General features: G+C 39.1%; 2 protein-coding genes across 2 annotated transcripts; both read left to right on the top strand.

Moving 5' to 3' along the window:
• The first annotated feature begins 480 nt into the window (after positions 1-480).
• On the top strand, positions 481-1,410 carry LOC149256296 (cysteine-rich repeat secretory protein 55-like). The gene has a single exon (XM_089455301.1). The coding sequence runs from the start codon at positions 481-483 to the stop codon at positions 1,408-1,410; it is 930 nt and encodes a 309-aa protein (XP_089311427.1).
• A 223-nt stretch (positions 1,411-1,633) lies between these two features.
• LOC149256297 (cysteine-rich receptor-like protein kinase 44) lies at positions 1,634-3,758 on the top strand. The gene is made up of 6 exons (XM_089457403.1): positions 1,634-1,773; positions 1,885-2,024; positions 2,126-2,336; positions 2,446-2,680; positions 2,844-2,988; positions 3,089-3,758. Exons 1-6 carry the CDS (start codon positions 1,644-1,646, stop codon positions 3,530-3,532), a joined length of 1,305 nt encoding a protein of 434 aa, XP_089313529.1. The 5' UTR covers positions 1,634-1,643; the 3' UTR covers positions 3,533-3,758.
• The last annotated feature ends 14,305 nt before the right edge of the window (positions 3,759-18,063 follow it).

Below are 18,063 nucleotides of genomic sequence, written 5' to 3' on the forward strand. Positions count from 1 at the left end.
TAATCTAATTCTAGTAATATAAGCTCTTTGACACTATAAATGATGTGATTGTCAGAAATTAAAAATTCCATGTTAAAAAGTAAAGACTCACTTTAAAATCACAACTACTCCCCTAGCCGTGCAAATTTATTGGGAAATTCCAATTTCATAATCAGTCACAGTCAATCTCACAACCATGCCAGTTTTCCACACTGAATTTTCTTTCTCACGGTTCAATGTAGGAGCCCGTTCCATCAAGTTTCTCTCGCTCGAATTTTCTTTGTGTAAGTCAATGGTAGAGTCATTCTATGCCCTCAGACTTGAAAAATGAACGAACATCTTTATCAGAAGTGCAGATTCAGTGTATCTAGGTAAACTGGAACAAAGGGTTAGAAAAGTAATAAATAACGCAGAGCCTTATGATCGTTGGTGCAGCTCCCCTCATCAAATTAGAAAAGAAAAGTTCGAGAGGAAAGCTTCGAGCTCGGTCTTGAGACGCCAATGGAGATGAAAACAATACACGGCCGCATGTTGCTTATCGTCACTGTATGGACGCGCTTGCACCTATTACTAGCTCAACCTATCTGGCTTGGTGAACCTCTCTGGAGTGGTTGTGGGGAAACGGAATATATAAATGGTAGCGATTTCCAGCGTAATGTAATCCAGGTTTTGGAATCATTGTCGGGGAACGCTTCTACCAGCGGGTTCAATACCTCAAGTGTTGAGGGGCAAAACAGCAATAGCGCTGTTTATGGGTTTATCCAGTGCAGAGGAGATTTAAATTCCTCCGATTGCAAAGGCTTTGCTTCTACGGCGAAAGAAAGCCTTGTAAAGAAATGCCACAACACTTCTGGATTCTTTTATATAGATGCCTACTTCTTACGTTACGACAATCATAGTTTTTGGAACGATTATGATGAGAGTAGTGCCAATGAAACTATTTGTAACAATAATATTGCTAGCGCTCAGCCAGATCTCTTCGCAAATATTACGCTGGAGGCTCTGTCAAAACTTATCAACAAAACTGTGCGGAGTCACACACTTTTTGCTACAGAGAAATTCGAAACCAATGATGAAAGTTTCCCGGAAATCTACTCCCTAGCCCAATGTTGGAATCATGTGTCACCAACAAACTGCCAAACGTGCCTAGCTGCCGGTCGGTCGATTTTATCCGATCCGGCCGAGGGATGCAAAACTGGATGTCTTGGAGCACGCTACTTAAGTATGTACTGCATGTTGGTTTACAACGTTTACAACTTTTTTAATACTTCCATCATGCCGTCACCGCCACCACCAAAGGAAAGTCCTCCAGTATCCGGTATCTTCTTTCACACAGTGATTTTAAATGTATTTTCTCTGTTTGTTTTTTCTATGTGGCGATTGGATCAGAAGATAGATGATGTTTCGTCTGAACACATTTATGGCAATTGAAATTTATTCTGACAGAAATATGTACTTTCTTTTCCATAATAGAAAGAAGTTTTTTACTCTGAAAAAAAGTGGTATGGTGCTTTTGTTCATTTCCTAAAATAAAAAAACCATTTTACGGAGCCTTAATATGTACTTTCTTTTCCATAATAGAAAGAAGTTTTTTTCTCTAAAAAAAAGTGGTACGGTGATTTTGTTCATTTCCTAAAATAAAAAAACCAATTTACGAAGCCTTAATGTGTGAATTTGCAGGGATAATTGTGGGCGTTCTAGCCGCTACGGTCGGATTAGTTACATTCATAAGCCTTTGGAAGTGGAAGTTTTTCTGTCGTCGAATGCCTTGGGAACGCATTTCTCGAACCGGAGGTTCTGGAATTGCTAAACCACTAGTGTGCGCTTGATATACTAGTGTCTTGTGAACTTATCAACTATTTCTTTACCGCAAAATAAATAGATGCATTGTTAATGTTTTCTCAGGGGAAGGACGAGAAATTGACTTATCGCCTAGTATAGCTCATCCGGAACTTATATTCAACTACGACATACTGAAAAAGGCTGCGTCCAATTTTAATGAGGAAGACAAGCTTGGCGAGGGAGGTTTTGGATCCGTATTTAAAGTGAGAGCTTAATATCATTGCTTTATGTCAAATTAGATATTTGGAATCTGCAGGTTCCATGAAAAATATAATTAATTATGAAGTTCATTGATCTGCTGTAGGGGGTTCTACCTGATGCGAGAGAGGTTGCAATCAAACGGCTGAACCTAGATTCAAGGCAAGGAGACACCGAATTTCTGAATGAAGCCAATCTTATCAGTCGTGTTCAGCACAGGAATTTAGTGAAATTGCTTGGCTGCTCCGTTAAAAGCTCAGAAAGGCTACTGGTATACGAATACCTCGAGAACGGCAGTCTCGACAACATTCTTTTCGGTAGCTTCTCCCTCTTTAACTACTTAATCCCTTCATGGACCCTGGATTTGTTCAAGTTTTTTAATATGGCTTGCCAATGGGTTTACTTCCTGTTATGCAATCATTGCAGATAGAACAAAACGCCATTTACTTGACTGGAGCGGTAGGTATGAAATCATAGTTGGAACAGCACGTGGTCTGGCCTATCTTCATGAGGAATCTGACATTCGGATCATCCATAGAGATATTAAACCAAGCAATATTTTACTTGATAAAAAATACAAACCCAAAATAGCAGATTTTGGTTTAGCCAAACTCTTTGGAGAAGATCAGAGCCACGTTAGCACTAGAATTGCTGGAACTTTGTAAGAATTCTTTTTACATTTGAATGTCTTGATGTCCCCAACTTTATTTAATGAATTGCAGGATATGAACCAACTACAATTCACATATTTGAGGAAGCATCATATAATTTTAATTTTAAAAGGGTTAAGATATGTTGATTTCATTATACATGGCATTGTGCAGTGGTTACATGGCGCCTGAGTACGCCTTGTCCGGACAGCTGACAGAAAAAGCGGATGTATTCAGTTTTGGAGTACTTGTTCTTGAGATTATCAGCGGAAGAAAGAATCAAAGTTTGCCTCAACACATGGTGTTTCTCCAGGAAGAAGTATGGCTAATGTGGATCTAATATAGTATAAATTTCCCGTATGAAATATGATTCTTACTCACTAATGTTTTATGATTTGTGGATATTGGTCAATTATCAGACATGGAGACTGTATAAGGAAGAGAGAGCATTAGAGGTTATGGATCCCACATTGGAGGGCAGATATTCGGGTGAGGAAGCGATGAGAGTGATTAAAATTGGTCTTCTGTGCACTCAAGGAGCTGCAACGTTGCGGCCTTCAATGTCGCTGGTAGTGTCCATGCTGACCAGTGAGCGAGAACATCTTCCCTCACCGACAAGGCCTGTTTACATAGATGTGGAGAATTTGACCGAATCTCACCAACTGCAACGTTCTACAGTTGTTGATTCTGACAAAGCATCTAGCAGTACAGCAATTTCTTCTGACACACATTCCGATATCCATTCTGCAACTGCTGCTCCTGCAGCTTTTGATCCTGACAGAGCATCTCGCGGTACAGCAATTTCTTCTAACACACATTCCGATATCCATTCTGCAACTGCTCATCCTTCGTCAGGAGCTTAGGTGAATTTCAGCGAACGTTTAGGTGCTAAATTTTTTATTTGTCCACGGGCAATGAGTATGCTTATTATTGCTGCGATCCATAAATGACATAATCAGATTGTTCGTTATTGAAAGAAGATTAGGCGTAGATAGGGTTTGTAATGGGAAATGGGGGATTTTCATCGCATAGCGATTAAGCTCGCTTTTTGCTTATTTCCATCTATTGAGAAAGGCAAAAGAAAAAGGAAAAACCCTAATTAATAAAATAAATTTAAATACTATTCCAAGATTATATTATTTTCATTTATTAGGATTAGTTCTTTTAGATGACTCGTGCTATCATCTGCCACTAGTCCTCAGACAATTAAGTGCTTCAAGCTCTGCAGTTAAAAACTCTTTAAATTGTTTACTTTGGAATGGACTACAGATTTTTGTTTAAAAATAATCATTTCATCTTGCAAAGATATCATAAATTAGAATAAAAGTTGTAAGCATCTATCAAGACTATAAGGTATTATTCTTTCAATCCATTAACGTCATCAAATTGAAAATATTATTTTTTATTTTTTCATAAAATAAAATTTTACTATTAAAAGTTAAAAAATATCTCATTTCAACTTTGAAACCTGCAAGTGTGCCTGTTCAAAGTGATAACCTTAGTTTCAATGGCTTTTCCGTGTAGGGATACAATTGTTGAATTTAGGCTTGTGTGTTCCATATCAAGTTTAAGAGAAATTTTTCGGCAGTTGGTTCGAAATGCGTCGACAAATGAAATATCATGTGATTTACGCCGAAAAATCTATGGTAAAGTTAAAAATATATATTTTTATTTTTTATAAAATAAAATTGTAATATTAAAAGTTTAATTTTAACTTCAAAATTATATTATTAATATATGAATTTTAAATTGAGAAATTTATACATAATTATATATGAAAACCTTTTAGTATTTATTTAATTTAATTCTTTAATGGATACTCAAGTTTTCAAGTTTTCTATTCTCAGTGGAAGTTAACCATCACCACCACCATCATCATCATCATCAATATTAGTTTATATATATAAAACATTGAGTTTAATTTTAATTTGTATATTTAGATTTTTAGATTTTTAATGATTTGTTAATATAGTTATTTATATATATCAACTTTCAATTCATTTTTATTAATTATTTTCTTTATTTTTTTTTTTTTATGTTTATGAGTGTTACATTAATTTTTAACTAAAAATTATTATATTAATTTTTATTTTTTATTTTTATATTCCAATCATTTAGATCAATTTTCTCTCTATATTTTCGTTATTTGTTTTTATCTTGGGAACAAATTCTCCATCTTAGTCATTATGATGAGTTGTTCTAAAGGCGTCTAGTCAATAACTTGAATGTAATTTTTTGGGGAAAGACTTTCTTGAATAAAATATGAATCACACAGTGGCACACACACATATATAAATATATACTATTTAAAAAAAAATCTCAATTTTAATAGTAAATTACATATTTTTTTTATTAAATATTCGCTCACACTCTATGTATAACTTTTCAAACCAAGCTAGTCACCTATAATACTATAAATAGACATAATATTTGAATCCTTAAAAAATACCCTTTTTTATTTTTAATATTTGTGTGAATATTATATAATTTGAAATATTATAATTATTATATGATTGAATGAAAGAAATTTTTTCATTTTTTTTAATTATACCATTGTGAATCTAGAAATGAATTAGCTGGAGTAATCTCGACAAGGCCCAATATCAAACCTAGCCACTTCCACTATAACAACATGATTATATCCAACAACGAGTAAGTGCGATATAGCAAGAGCTGAGACTTCTCTAGGGAGGAGGAGCCTACAGGAATTTATGAGTTAGCAAGAGTCAATATTTCTCAAAGGTGGCAGGGGGGCGCTACAGGAATTTATGACTTGAAAAGGGTCGAGACTTCTAAATGTTAAGGGAGCCTAGCCGTTGAGTGAAATCCCATAAGCCAAATATACCAAACCATTATCACTTAGAAAGAGGGGGAGTCTACTCTTTGAGCCTTATCACAATGACTCAAAGATATCCAACCTTGGGATTTGAAACCACTTGGAGGGGATTACATCTCATTGTGACAACTACTCTTTGTCCCATGGGGAGATTGTTGGAAACCTTTGAGCACTATTGAGGTGGGGAGGTGAATCAGTAGTGTGACTTATTACAAATTTTTTCCCTTTATTACTTCTCAATTGAATCACACACTTGTTATTGCAACAACTCACAATATGTTAGTAGCATATGAGTACACAATAAACATGTAAAAATATAAGAAACATATATTAAATAAAAACCATCAAAGCACAACCAAAAAAACATCATCACACATGAGACATAGGATATCTGGTGGAAAACCCTTCACTAGGAAAAAAATCACGCTTACTACTATTGTGCTGCTCTGAATCATCTCACTCTCATCAGCCTAGAGACTCGATTCTACTGATCAGATCAGAAGACTATGTTCTCCACGGATCTACAAACTATCATCCATTGAAAGCCACCACGATCAATCGATCCTCACCCACCTCCAATTGGACTATCCAACTACCATTGGATGGATAAATTGTTATGTTTGCTAAAACTTCACAATCACAGCTCCACATCTATGAAGTCACTGCTCCTTTACTCTATACGGGCCTCCTTTCATCTATTTTCAAACTAGATCGCAAGACTTTCTTCTCAACTCGATTCGTATCTGTAATACACACTCTGCAGCAAGATAATCTCATAAAGTCAATCAAATATAATACGACAAATATGTTCTCTAGCAAAATAATAGCTACAAAAAATCTTCAATATCATCACCAATAATAATATCAAACCCTCACATCATAATATAATTGTTGCATACTACAATTAGAAACATACAACACAATGGCTATGTGTCAAATGCAATAGCATCTCTTGCAAAAGAAATGTGAGAATCACCAACAAAATATACTCCAACAACATACAAAAAAATCTCCAAACAATATCTACTCTAGTAGCATGAAATTTGATCTATTTTGTAGCATGATTCAGATCTTCTCATTGTGCAGCCATTAACACCCATACACTGAAGCATTTATGCTCTACAATAGATCTGCAACATAATCACTATATGTAGCCTTCTCTTTCACACATACACTCAACATCATCAACCACTAAGCTCCAAAATGAAGAAAATAAAACCTGTAGGGCAAAATTGAGCTTGGCGCTAGGATCAAGGGTGCAAAAATTGGACCAAGTCAATCCACTAACCTCACTACTTTTGGACTACATGAGTTCCCATCTCAACCCATTTCTGACCTTAACTAATCAATTTAGGAGCTTTTGTGAATTACCAAGCTGAATTTTTCCTGATTTGTGTGAGGAATGCAGAGAAATTTACTTTCACGGCAGATACACTACTTTCCTTCATAAAGCCTATGTATACACTTGTTTCCTTCACAAGACCTATGTATGCCTCTCAGAACTGAGTTTTCTCAAGAGTTTTACAACCTTGATCTTGCTTTTGATCAACTCCAAACTTCCAAGACTTGTTTATCTACTTGGGAGGGGCATCTCATAACATTGTAGAACCTCTAAAAACCCATGAAAAGTCTATGATAACCATAAAAAAAGTATCCCAAGTGTCATTTCCCCGTTGACCTAAAAGGCCAACAAACATAGGTTGGCAAGACTGCCAACAAATCCTCCACTCTTCAACAAACATCTGCACACGTTGCAACACCTATGAAAGACCTGCAATACATTGTAGCACATTTCCATCATCATCATAAGACCATCCCACTGCAACAACTTATCAAGTCTTCCATCATCATATGATCAATATCAATTCCAACACATGAAAACATAAACTTATTGCTCCATCAACAATCTACATCATGATAGGTTGACATAAGTGCATGACCTCATAGGGTTGACATCAATGCCAACATAACCATCTCGATGCCAAGTCAACTAACTGCAAACCATGCTACAGTGAAGGTATTTAATAATTACCTAGACTACATAAGGTTGACATCAATGCCAACATAAGCTTGCTGCCATCATGAACCAATGCTAACATCACCTAATTGGAGCCATGCACACCATAATGCCAACAATCTCCTCCTTTGGAATTGATGGAAAACACACACAGCCTCCAAACCAATCTCCTCTATCACTCCCCTCTTGACATCAATGGCAAAGGGTCAACTCCATCTAATAATGCAACAACATATGAAGCACAAATAATGGAGCAATTTATCTCTACATGGCTGAAAAATAATGCATATAAACCAACATCCATGCCTCTCATGTCAGTAAAAACAAGTAGCATATATACCAATCATCATGCAGCGCAACATACCAACCAACAACCTCTAGCAGTAACAACAATATGCCAACATAAGGTAATCATACAAGCATTAATGAGCAGCAACAAATAATATGCAACAACATCCATAGGCAACATCGACCTCTCTACTCATATAATGAGGTCAAAACCCAAAAAACATAACATAGCATGAGGCACATCATGAACATCTCCAAGTGAATCGTAATGCCAACAATATATGGATGAAGAAAAAAAGAGAAAATAATCCTCCCCCTAAACACATGCCCTCTCCAAAATCAGCTCTAACCTACAACGAATTGTTTTCGTTGCAAATAATGCTTCTTTTCCACAAATAGAAGCACCATGTGGACATAGACTCCACATAACCATGAATGAATGACATATACATGATAAATAAATTATGTAGTTGTGATATAAAACCTCATATATGACTCTCATATGACCATATCATAACCTCATGACTCATGACTAAATGACCCAAAGATAGATGCAATAAAAGTACATGGCTCCATGAATTTTCAATGAATAACATGACTACTATGATCATCTCCTATGGAGCAATGTCTCAAATAAATAACATATCGTGGTTGTTACAATGTCATTAGCCCATACATGTGGCTGCAAAATGACTCCATAAGACTCCTCCAAAACATGCCTCATGATGACTCATCATACTAAGAACTAAACTCTTAGCCAACATAAAATGATGATACAATAGTTATTGCATGGTTGTAATAAACTGCATATAACAACCCATACATGTTTTCTCCATGCCTGAAATCATCTATGTGTATCCTGTACCAAGTATCTTATTGCATGCATGGTTGTACAACCTTTCAACCAACTATTAGTAGAGATCAAAAACATATATATGGTTGAAAATTGTATTACTTTCACTCAGGAATCATATGTAAAGAAGCTACAAATAACTAAGTGAAAATAACGAAGAAAAACATCAAATACCTCATGCAAACCTTATACCATGCAGACCTCCCCCTGAGTTCAATATACCTCCAATAGACAAAATGATCCTGTGGACCTGAATCTACATGACGATGGAATGAACTCATCATATGATGCTATAATACTCTATCAAACGGCCCCCATGAGGTTCTGCACCTCTCATGAACTCTACAGTCCTCTATAAATATGTAGGGAATAATCATGGACTACAGGAGGGATTCTCTTCACTACTTGAAGAGTTGTTGCTCGTTCTTTCTCCACAGTGTCTTGGGCTACTTCTTTTCTTCCTTCATCTTCTCTTCTCTTCCTTCACTAGTTTTGTTCTAGGTCCTCTTTGTTTTTGTTGCTTTTGATGGTTTAACCTTGAGTAACGAGGAAGCAAGAAATCTCTTTCCATATGGAAAAAACTACGGCATATATAACACTCCACATGGCCAAGAGGATCAAATATTCTTTTTCTCATGCCAAATCTAAACCTTGCATGACTTGAGTCTCTCCTCGAATGGTTAGACCTGCAATCTATTCCCTTATGGCCAAACAGGTGATATGAGTGACAATAACCATAAAAAGCATAATTATACATGTTGGCCAATATCCTTGGCTGCTTATATTGTTGCAACCTCTGTTGATGTGATTTATACGTTCTACTCTAGAAATTAGCTACAACATGCCCAAACTTGTGACAGATGTAGCATTGTATTTCATGCATATATATATATATATATATATATATATATATATATATATATATATATATATATATTATCAAAATTTGTTGCACACCTAATTCTCTAAGGTTGGTGTGGAATGTGAGCACTCAAAGGGAGTCCAAGAGACCTTGGAATATGGAATTCAATAGTCACTCCAATGTATTATAAAATGTATATCATGCAAATAATATATGTATTCAATGCTTATTCTTCATATTTGGTCTTCACCATGGTGATATCTGGTGGGCTCCAGTATTGTAGCAATAATGCTACAACTCCTGGGGCTTCCTATCTCTAATTTTATCAACCCGGTAGTTCGTACAAACTTGGAAGCGACGGTGCTGTATGCACAAGTACTAGCTCTTGTCGCAACTGTCACTTGGTCAGCTGGCACAAGTCCGCTAGGGCTCAAGCCAACTTCTATATGCTCTCAGAAGAAGCTTTCTAAATGATGACGAAGGCTATCTCAAGGGAAATTGATCTACTTTGCAAAAATGAACTGAAAGCCAACCAAAGCATGGAAACCCTAGTAAACCCTAATCTGACTAGTTTAACCTCTATGGTGCAATAGTGAGAGTGCAAATGCCTACAAATGATGCCATTACTTCTAATGATGTGAAATGCATGAACTGAAACTACTTCTATGAAAAAGAACATTGTTTTTGTATTTTTTCTTAAGTGGATGGAGTGATTATGAATTTGTTTCTTATTAGGGTTTGGTTGTGTAAAGGTGGTGCGAAGGGAGAGAAAGCTTGGGAAAGGTCAGGATGGCTAGGTGTTGTAGGGAAAAGTATCCGACTCGGATGACCCTATCCCACTCTAAGGGTGATAGTACCTCAGCAACAACTGTAAAGAAAACTACTTAAGGTTTACTTCTTTATGAAAGCAAGAGAGAATGAAGAAATGTACTAACCGTTGCCTTGCGCTTAATGTCGAATCCAAATTCCTCTCTTTGCTGCTTGCTCCCAGCTCCTTGCTCTTTTGCTGGCCCAGCTACAATGAGATCCTGCAAAATAACAAAGAAGGAAACTACAAGAAGCATGCAATCATAACTGATTCAAGGATTAGCATAAATCAAATATACAATTATCACAATACATCATTGAAACAAGTGCATATAGAAGAACCTCAATAGCTTTTATTAATGGAAGAAGTAAAGTTCTGAGAGTGTTACAACCATTGAAGGCCCCAATCCAGCAACACCTCCCAGCAGAAAGAATTTCTCCTCTTCACCTCCTTCAAGCAATCACCCAATAGTTCTATAGTGAAACCAACAGCATATCATTACTTTGCACAAAATTCCAGCCTCCTGAGCTCATAGGAGAGAGCTCAATATATAGATGAATTGAGAAAGGATGAGTCAGCTTGCAACTGATGTGTAGCTGCCTTGTGTCCTCTCTCTCTTTAGTTGATCTTCAGTTCTTGAGTCCACTTGGAGAACCTTGCTTCCACTTGGAGAAACAGAGCCTCTGACTCATCACAAGGCGAAATCCCTGATCCAAGTGTCATTTTTGGAAGATTCCAGAGCAATGACTCAGTGTGCCACTTGTCCCATCTCGCTCAGCGCAGGTGGCCTTTGTTCTACCTGCTTTGCAACGCAGGTACACCATGGAGGAGTTGAGTTTCAGCGCAGAAGCCTAGTGGAGCACCTGCTTTGATTTCAGGATTGCTTGTTTTTGAGTGTTTTCAGGTGGAGAACTGATCTGAGAGCTGTTGGTTTGCTGACCTTGTTCCTCTAGGGGTAGGAACATCATGTTTAGGGACTTTGGATCCCTTGGATTATTGACAATTCATGCCTGATGCTGCAAGGCACAAAATTGTCTATAACAGATGCCCCCTAAAGTATGAGGTCATTTATCGGGTGAAATGCTTTATTAGGAGGATCCAAAGTTCATTCAATCTGCTGAGAAGTGTCCTGTAATAAGATACAATACAATACATTATTTTTCATACTTTTTCATGATCTAGCTGAGGCGGGCATCCCCATGCTCAGCTTTATAAATTCATTTTGATACATAGAACAGACGATCGTCTGATGGTAGACTGATAATTCTCTGCTGAAATTATCATCCTTTGAGAAGGATGATCATCTGGTGCAATGATGTACACATCAAATGTCTTTATATCCTGAATATATATTGCAGCCCGGATGGATGAAACTAGATCCGGGGTCTTCAATCTCTTCCGATCTTCACTCGATGTACAAGTCGATCCATGTGAGAATTTCTTGAAGTCGAACATGGAAAGACATCGCTTGATTACCGGTTAATGATGTAAACCGTTAACAAGCGCGAGAGGAATCACTGATAAGGATGATGACCCTCAAGGTACAGCAGTACAATTCACATGGTGGGAATAAAGGACTTGGTGTCGACCACCATGCAAAATCCCCTGGTCGAAGGTCATTGATGTATACCTGTCGCCGGAAGTGAGAAACTTGCCATTGAGGCATGCAAGCTTCAAAGTACTGAAGGGGTTGTTCCTAGATCAACTCCTTGGATAATGAGCTGATGTCGACAAGGAGTGATCCGTCAAAGGAGGGCCTTAACGAATCCCACATCATTGACACGGAACAGAGCTAGTGATTGTGATGAGGTGAAAACAAACTGTGATGTATGATTCAGGGTGGCGGTCATGAAATGGATGAAGGACAATGTATGGCAGTGGATGGGACACGGTTGACTCTTTGCAGAACAGCATCTCTTGAACATATAACGACACTGATGTGATGGATCGGTAGCATTACCCCAACTGTGGATGGTGTGGCGAGGACCATGGTGATGAGACTGGTGAATGAAACAACCCAACCCGATGTGATACGGAGGACAAAGTGTCATGTTCAAGAGCGACTTGCTACCATTAAAGCTGTGAGGTTCTCCCAATTTTTCCCTAGTCATTGCTGACCAGTACCTCTTTATTTTTGTCAAGCTTGAGGAGGATAACATATGCTTGTTCTATAACCTGCCCTTCGGGCAAGCCCATCGCTATGTTTTAACGAGCCTAGCGATAGGGAAACTCATTCTCGTCTAAAGACAGGTTTGTCACTATTTAATGAATTTAACGAGTCTAACGACAAGGATAACTCGGCCCTTTTCATTTTTAGAGAGTCTGAAAAGGTACATAAAGTCAACTCCAGAATCCCTTTTTTGTCATCTAATCCCTTAAGTCCGAAAAAGTATAAAACAATACAGAAGGGATGAGTTTTCGGTACTTTTAACGAGCCGAACAAAACAAGCGCTCGATCTTTTTGTGCAATAATCCCTCAGGTCCAAAAAGATTAAAATCTAGAGGAGGGATAGCTCTTCCGGTCGTTTAACGAGCTGGAAGGCCAAAACTCGGCAAACTTTTCATATTTTACGAGTCAGGAGAAAAGAGCTCAAAGGAGACTCGTCTTTTGAGGAACGAGTGATAAACAGGGATAGCAGCAGATTCCAGGTACAGGTTGGAATTTTCCAATCACGGCAGTGTCACAAGGATGGCTAAGTGAAATCACTCTTCGCAGTTGTTCCTCAAAATGGGTAAACAATCATATGGAGATGAACGATTGGCCAAATGAACGGATGGAGGTGAGACTGCAAGAACACGACCAAGGGCTTTAATATGGCTGTCAAAGGTTACATTTACCAAGGTTATTTACCGGTTCATTTTTTCTGGGTGAGCTCGAACTCTAGGGGAAGATTGCTCACAACTTATGTTTATTTTTTAACGAGCATGAACTATGTGCTAAAACTGCTCGAATCTTGCGTTTATTTTTTAACGAGCATGAACATTGCTAAAACTGCTCGAATCTTGCGTTTATTTTTTAACGAGCATGAACATTGCTAAAACTGCTCGATTATATGGTTTACTTTTGATTTTTTACCATAACTAGCTTCTCTTTTTCACTGATAGCACTGCATTTTCAAATTGCTGCAACAAACTAGTTAGAAATGAGTAATATTTACTTGAAAATGAGATTAACACATTAATATTTACCTTGAACTACGTAAAAAAGCAAATAAAAAGGGTTTTTACCTCTCACTTTACCATTTCATTTGCATTTTGCTTGTTGGAGCTTTGGAGGAGCCTCTTTCCCCTTGATTTTCACCAGCTGATTCCGGGAGATTCTGCGGATGATTTTCGGCGCCGTTTGGACCAGGTAGGAGCTAAACCTTAGCTCTTCATTTTCATGGTTTCATTTTCCTGTTTTATGCCTGTTTTGCTGTTCTATTGAGCCTCTGGGGTTTTGCCAGGGCGCCCTCTGATCAGCGTAGGTTCCCCATTCGAAAACTGCGTTGGGATTCAAGCTGTTTGAAGGCAGCTTGTCCCCCAACGCAGGTAGTACACTGGGTACCTGCGTTGGGGCATAAAAACAACAATTTTTCACAGATTTTGATGAAATTTTCGCCAGTTTTTCATCAATTTCAGGAGCTGACTCATTCTCTTGTTTGTTTTGCAGGGATTCTTGATCAAGATGGCCCTCACATGGCGAGAACGAGAACATGAAGAAGAAGATATGATTGCCCTTCATGATCCTGTTACGGTGGGCGCGCTACGAGACTGTGGTATGGTGAAGTTTTTCCGTATCTCAAGCATGAGAGCACAGATTTCACTACTGCAGTATATGCTTGATGCTTGGGATCCTGTTAACCAAGTATTCCAGATCAGGAACAAACCTATTCCATTGACTGTGACAGACATTTACTTCTTGATTGGCTTGTCAAGGCGGGGTGCCCCCATTTCTTTATCTGGTACAGTTCGGGGGAATGATTCCGTGAGAGACTATGTCCGCCAGTATTGCAGGGAGGGGTCCCAGCCGAGCAGAGACGGCAAGGTAGTCATCCGTGATGTTACTAGCAGGCCTCTCAGGTCTATTCTGTATACTCTTGGTAGGATGGCCGGCAGTGCATCTTTACATGTTGCCAACAGGTCTCATATGCAGCACGCCTTGGAGTGTCTCCAACCGAAGATCTTCAACTGGAGTGATGCAGTGCTTACTCAGATGAAAAGTCAACTCAACAAGGTGAAGGACGGGAAGCTGAAGAACTTTGGTTTTGGTTCGATTCTGACTGCCTTCGCCTTGGAGAAGATCCCTCTGATGCAACCTCAGTACATTGATCTCGGAGTGCCTTCTCCTACCGAGCCACGTATGCAGCGATGGGTCGATCACATGTCCAGACATGCAGGTCAATCCCAGATTTCTTTCAACGCCGCTTTCTTCAGGTGGTTCGATCGCCAGGAGATGGCTTTTTCCGAGTACCCATATGTTGGTATGGATTTCCGGGGTGATCCGGATATGGTACTGCCAGACGGTGCTCAGTGGGATGCTACTGGTAAGAACTTCAACCATATTACTGTTCATTGTTTTCATTTATAATGTTCTTGTGCTTTATTCTATCAAGACTTTAATTGAACTCATGTGTGCTTGCAGATGTCGGTCCTGTTCGTTCGGCAGTTCGTCTGAGACCACCTGTTGCTGCTCCGGCAGAGGAACCTGCTCGGAGAGTTATTATCCGTGATCTTAGCGATACTGAGACCCTTACAGCTGTGCAGGGGCAGGTTGAGAACCTTACCCGTGGTCTTCCGGATGTACAGATTGACGATTTACCTTTACCGATGCAGCAGCATACTATCGGTGTACCTAGACGATGGACCCGTCTTCTGCGCATGATAGCACAGACTGTGGCTTACTATCAGGAGCATCACTAGGCTAGGGTGCCCCCTAGCACTTTTGAGTTTTTAGGTCACATGACCAATTTTGTCTTGGTTACAGAACATTATGTATGAACTTTATAAACAGCTTATATATATTTTGATTTTCGAGTTTCATTCTGGTTGATTTGGATGATTCATATGTACACTCTTTTATGAGGTGTCCTTTTTATAAATGTTGCAAATGTCTATCTAACACATAGTTTTCTAATGAGTCAGTTAATGTGTTTAAATTTCTTGAAATATGTTGATATTGAATTGAATCAAATCGTCTTTCCAAGATTTTTACTCTTAGGAACATGCGATAAATAGCTGGATTGCGAACAGAATATATACCATTGAGTTGTCGTATTACGAGCTGTGAGTCTAGCCTGACAATTAGTCGGCATATGCCACGTGTGATGGCATCAGAGAGTAGTTCTATCAACGCGCTATACTCGGCGATGTTATTCGTTGATTGCCCAATACATACACCTCTGAAACTTACTAACTCGCCGCTTGGATCAAAAATGGCCCAGGCTGCGGAGGATAGGTTCCGCAAACTACGACTTGCTCCGTCGGCATATCCAACACATGTCTCCATAAGGTTTGACATCTGCAATGAATGAAAAAGAGGAATCACTCAACCAGAACAAGAACTTTGGCGAAAACAAAATACAACAAAAGCATGCAGGTTACTATTTAAGCATAGTAACGCTTGAGGTACAGCCCGTTCCGGGGCTGCGCCAGTGGAATTCCGTCGTAATCTATTAACTCGTAGGCTCCTTTTGATAACACTCTTTTAACAATATAGGGGCCCATCCATAAGGAATTGAATTTACCTGCTCCTAATTTATCGGATTCTTGGTCATAAAGCAAGACCAAATCACCTTCTGAGAAGACACGAGGTTTGACATTTTTGTCGAACTGAGCCTTGACTCGTTTCTTATGGGCTTCTTTAGCCAAAGCGGCATCACGACGGGTTTCATCCAAGTGGATTAATTCCAAGAAATGAGCCTCTTCTTCCGAAGTTCCGGGGAGGAGATCAATTGCGAGTTTAAGCGACGAAATTTCGCACTGGATTGGTAAGACTGCTTCCAGGCCATACATCAATTGAAAAGGTGTGAACCCGGTTGCGTTCTTTACCGATGTTCGGTAAGCCCACAAGGCTGAGTACAGGATTAGGTGCCACCTTCTTTTATGAACCCCGATCATCCTTTGCAACATACGCTTCAGGACCTTGTTGATTGCCTCAACTTGTCCGTTAGCTTGTGGATAATATGGGGTAGAGCTGTCGTGAGATAGCCCTAGTTTGGCAGCCAATTCGACCATCATGTGATTGCGAAAATGTGATCCATGATCCGTAACTATAGCCTGTGGTACGCCGAACCTGGCGACTACATGATTGAAAAAGAAAAGGGCAGCTGTTTCGCCAGTGTTATCCAATGTAGGCATCGCCTCGGCCCATTTGGTAAAATAGTCAACAGCGACTATAATATACCCATGCCCCCCGGTCGAGGTGGGGTTACATTGCATGAAATCGATGCCCCATTTGGCGAAAGGACCAACTGCAACTATTGGTTGCAGTGGTGCGGGCGGTCTTCTGGTTTTGCTATCAAAGATTTGGCAGGAATGGCAACTTCGGACTGCGATTATGCAATCTTTGAACATTGTTGGCCAAAAATATCCTGCTCTTAATATCTTTTGGGCTATAGCGAAACCTGATTGATGCCCCCCACATGCGCCTGAATGACACTCATTCAGGGCTTTTTCGGCTTCTTCATGGGTGAGACACCTCCTCAGAACTGTATTGATACCACGACGGTAAAGAGTATCACCGACGATCATGTAATCTTTTGCTTGGTATCATATACGTTTCTGTTCGGAGTGTGAGGTGTTTGGCCGAAACTTTTGGGTCTGGAGATAGATTATTATATCTCCATACCACTCATCGCTTGCAGATATCAGAAACAAAGTCTCGTCCACGATTGATTCCTTGGAGGTTTCATCGTTGGATGACGATGGAAGATCGCATAATGATTCTGCGAATACCAGAGCTTTCTTTGATTTGGATTTTACAAATTCTAAATCAAACTCTTGAAGGATCGCTATCCATTTGGAATACTTGCCCCCCAGCAACTGTCGCAACAGTATATAAGTCATGGGGTTGCAATTTGACAGAATGGTAGTTTTCCTAAAGAGGATATAATGTCGAAATCTCTGTACCGCTTGAACAGCAGCAAGCGCTAGCTTTTCAACGTAAGAATATTTACTTTCTGTATCATTTAAGTTTTTACTTAAATAATATACAGGATGTTCAACTCCATCGACTTCTTGAACTAAAACCATCGCAATGGTTGTATCTGCTGCAGCTAGATACAGGTTAAAATCCCTAAGATAATCTGGGGCATACATTAATGATGCTTTTACTAGAGACTCTTTCAAAGCGTCAAAGGAAGCTTGCGCAACCTGGTCCCAGTCGAAGGGTACATATTTTTTTCAAAAGACGTGTATAACCTTTAGCGAGTTCTGCGTAATTTAGAATGAACCTCCTCAGAAAGTTTGCTTTCCCTTGGAATTTCTGAATCTGAAGCAAATTCGAAGGTGGAGGCAAATTGATGATTGCCTGAACCTTACAGGGGTCGAGACGAATCCCATCTTTGGAGACTACAAAGCCAAGTAATCGACCAGAACCGACGCAAAACACACATTTGTGTGGATTGAGTCTTATCTTGTAGTGTCGGCAACGTAGAAATATTGCTCTCAAATGCTGCGGATGATCAGTCCTCTTTCGCGAATGAGCTGGAAGGTCGTCGAGATATGGTTGAACGATGTTCTTGATGTCA

This window comes from Pinus tabuliformis, chromosome 7, assembly GCF_031772625.1.
Source record: "Pinus tabuliformis cultivar Carrire ecotype Pingquan chromosome 7, CPIR1, whole genome shotgun sequence".
NCBI lineage: Eukaryota > Viridiplantae > Streptophyta > Pinopsida > Pinales > Pinaceae > Pinus > Pinus tabuliformis.

Bases quoted from the DNA above. Each gene is read 5' to 3' on its own strand.
- LOC149256296 (XM_089455301.1), top strand. From the start codon at position 481: ATGGAGATGAAAACAATACACGGCCGCATGTTGCTTATCGTCACTGTA.
- LOC149256297 (XM_089457403.1), top strand. From the start codon at position 1,644: ATGTGTGAATTTGCAGGGATAATTGTGGGCGTTCTAGCCGCTACGGTC. The intron at 1,774-1,884 runs GTTCTGGAATTG...ATGTTTTCTCAG, and splicing joins ACGCATTTCTCGAACCGGAG to GGGAAGGACGAGAAATTGAC. The intron at 2,989-3,088 runs GTATGGCTAATG...GTCAATTATCAG, and splicing joins TGGTGTTTCTCCAGGAAGAA to ACATGGAGACTGTATAAGGA.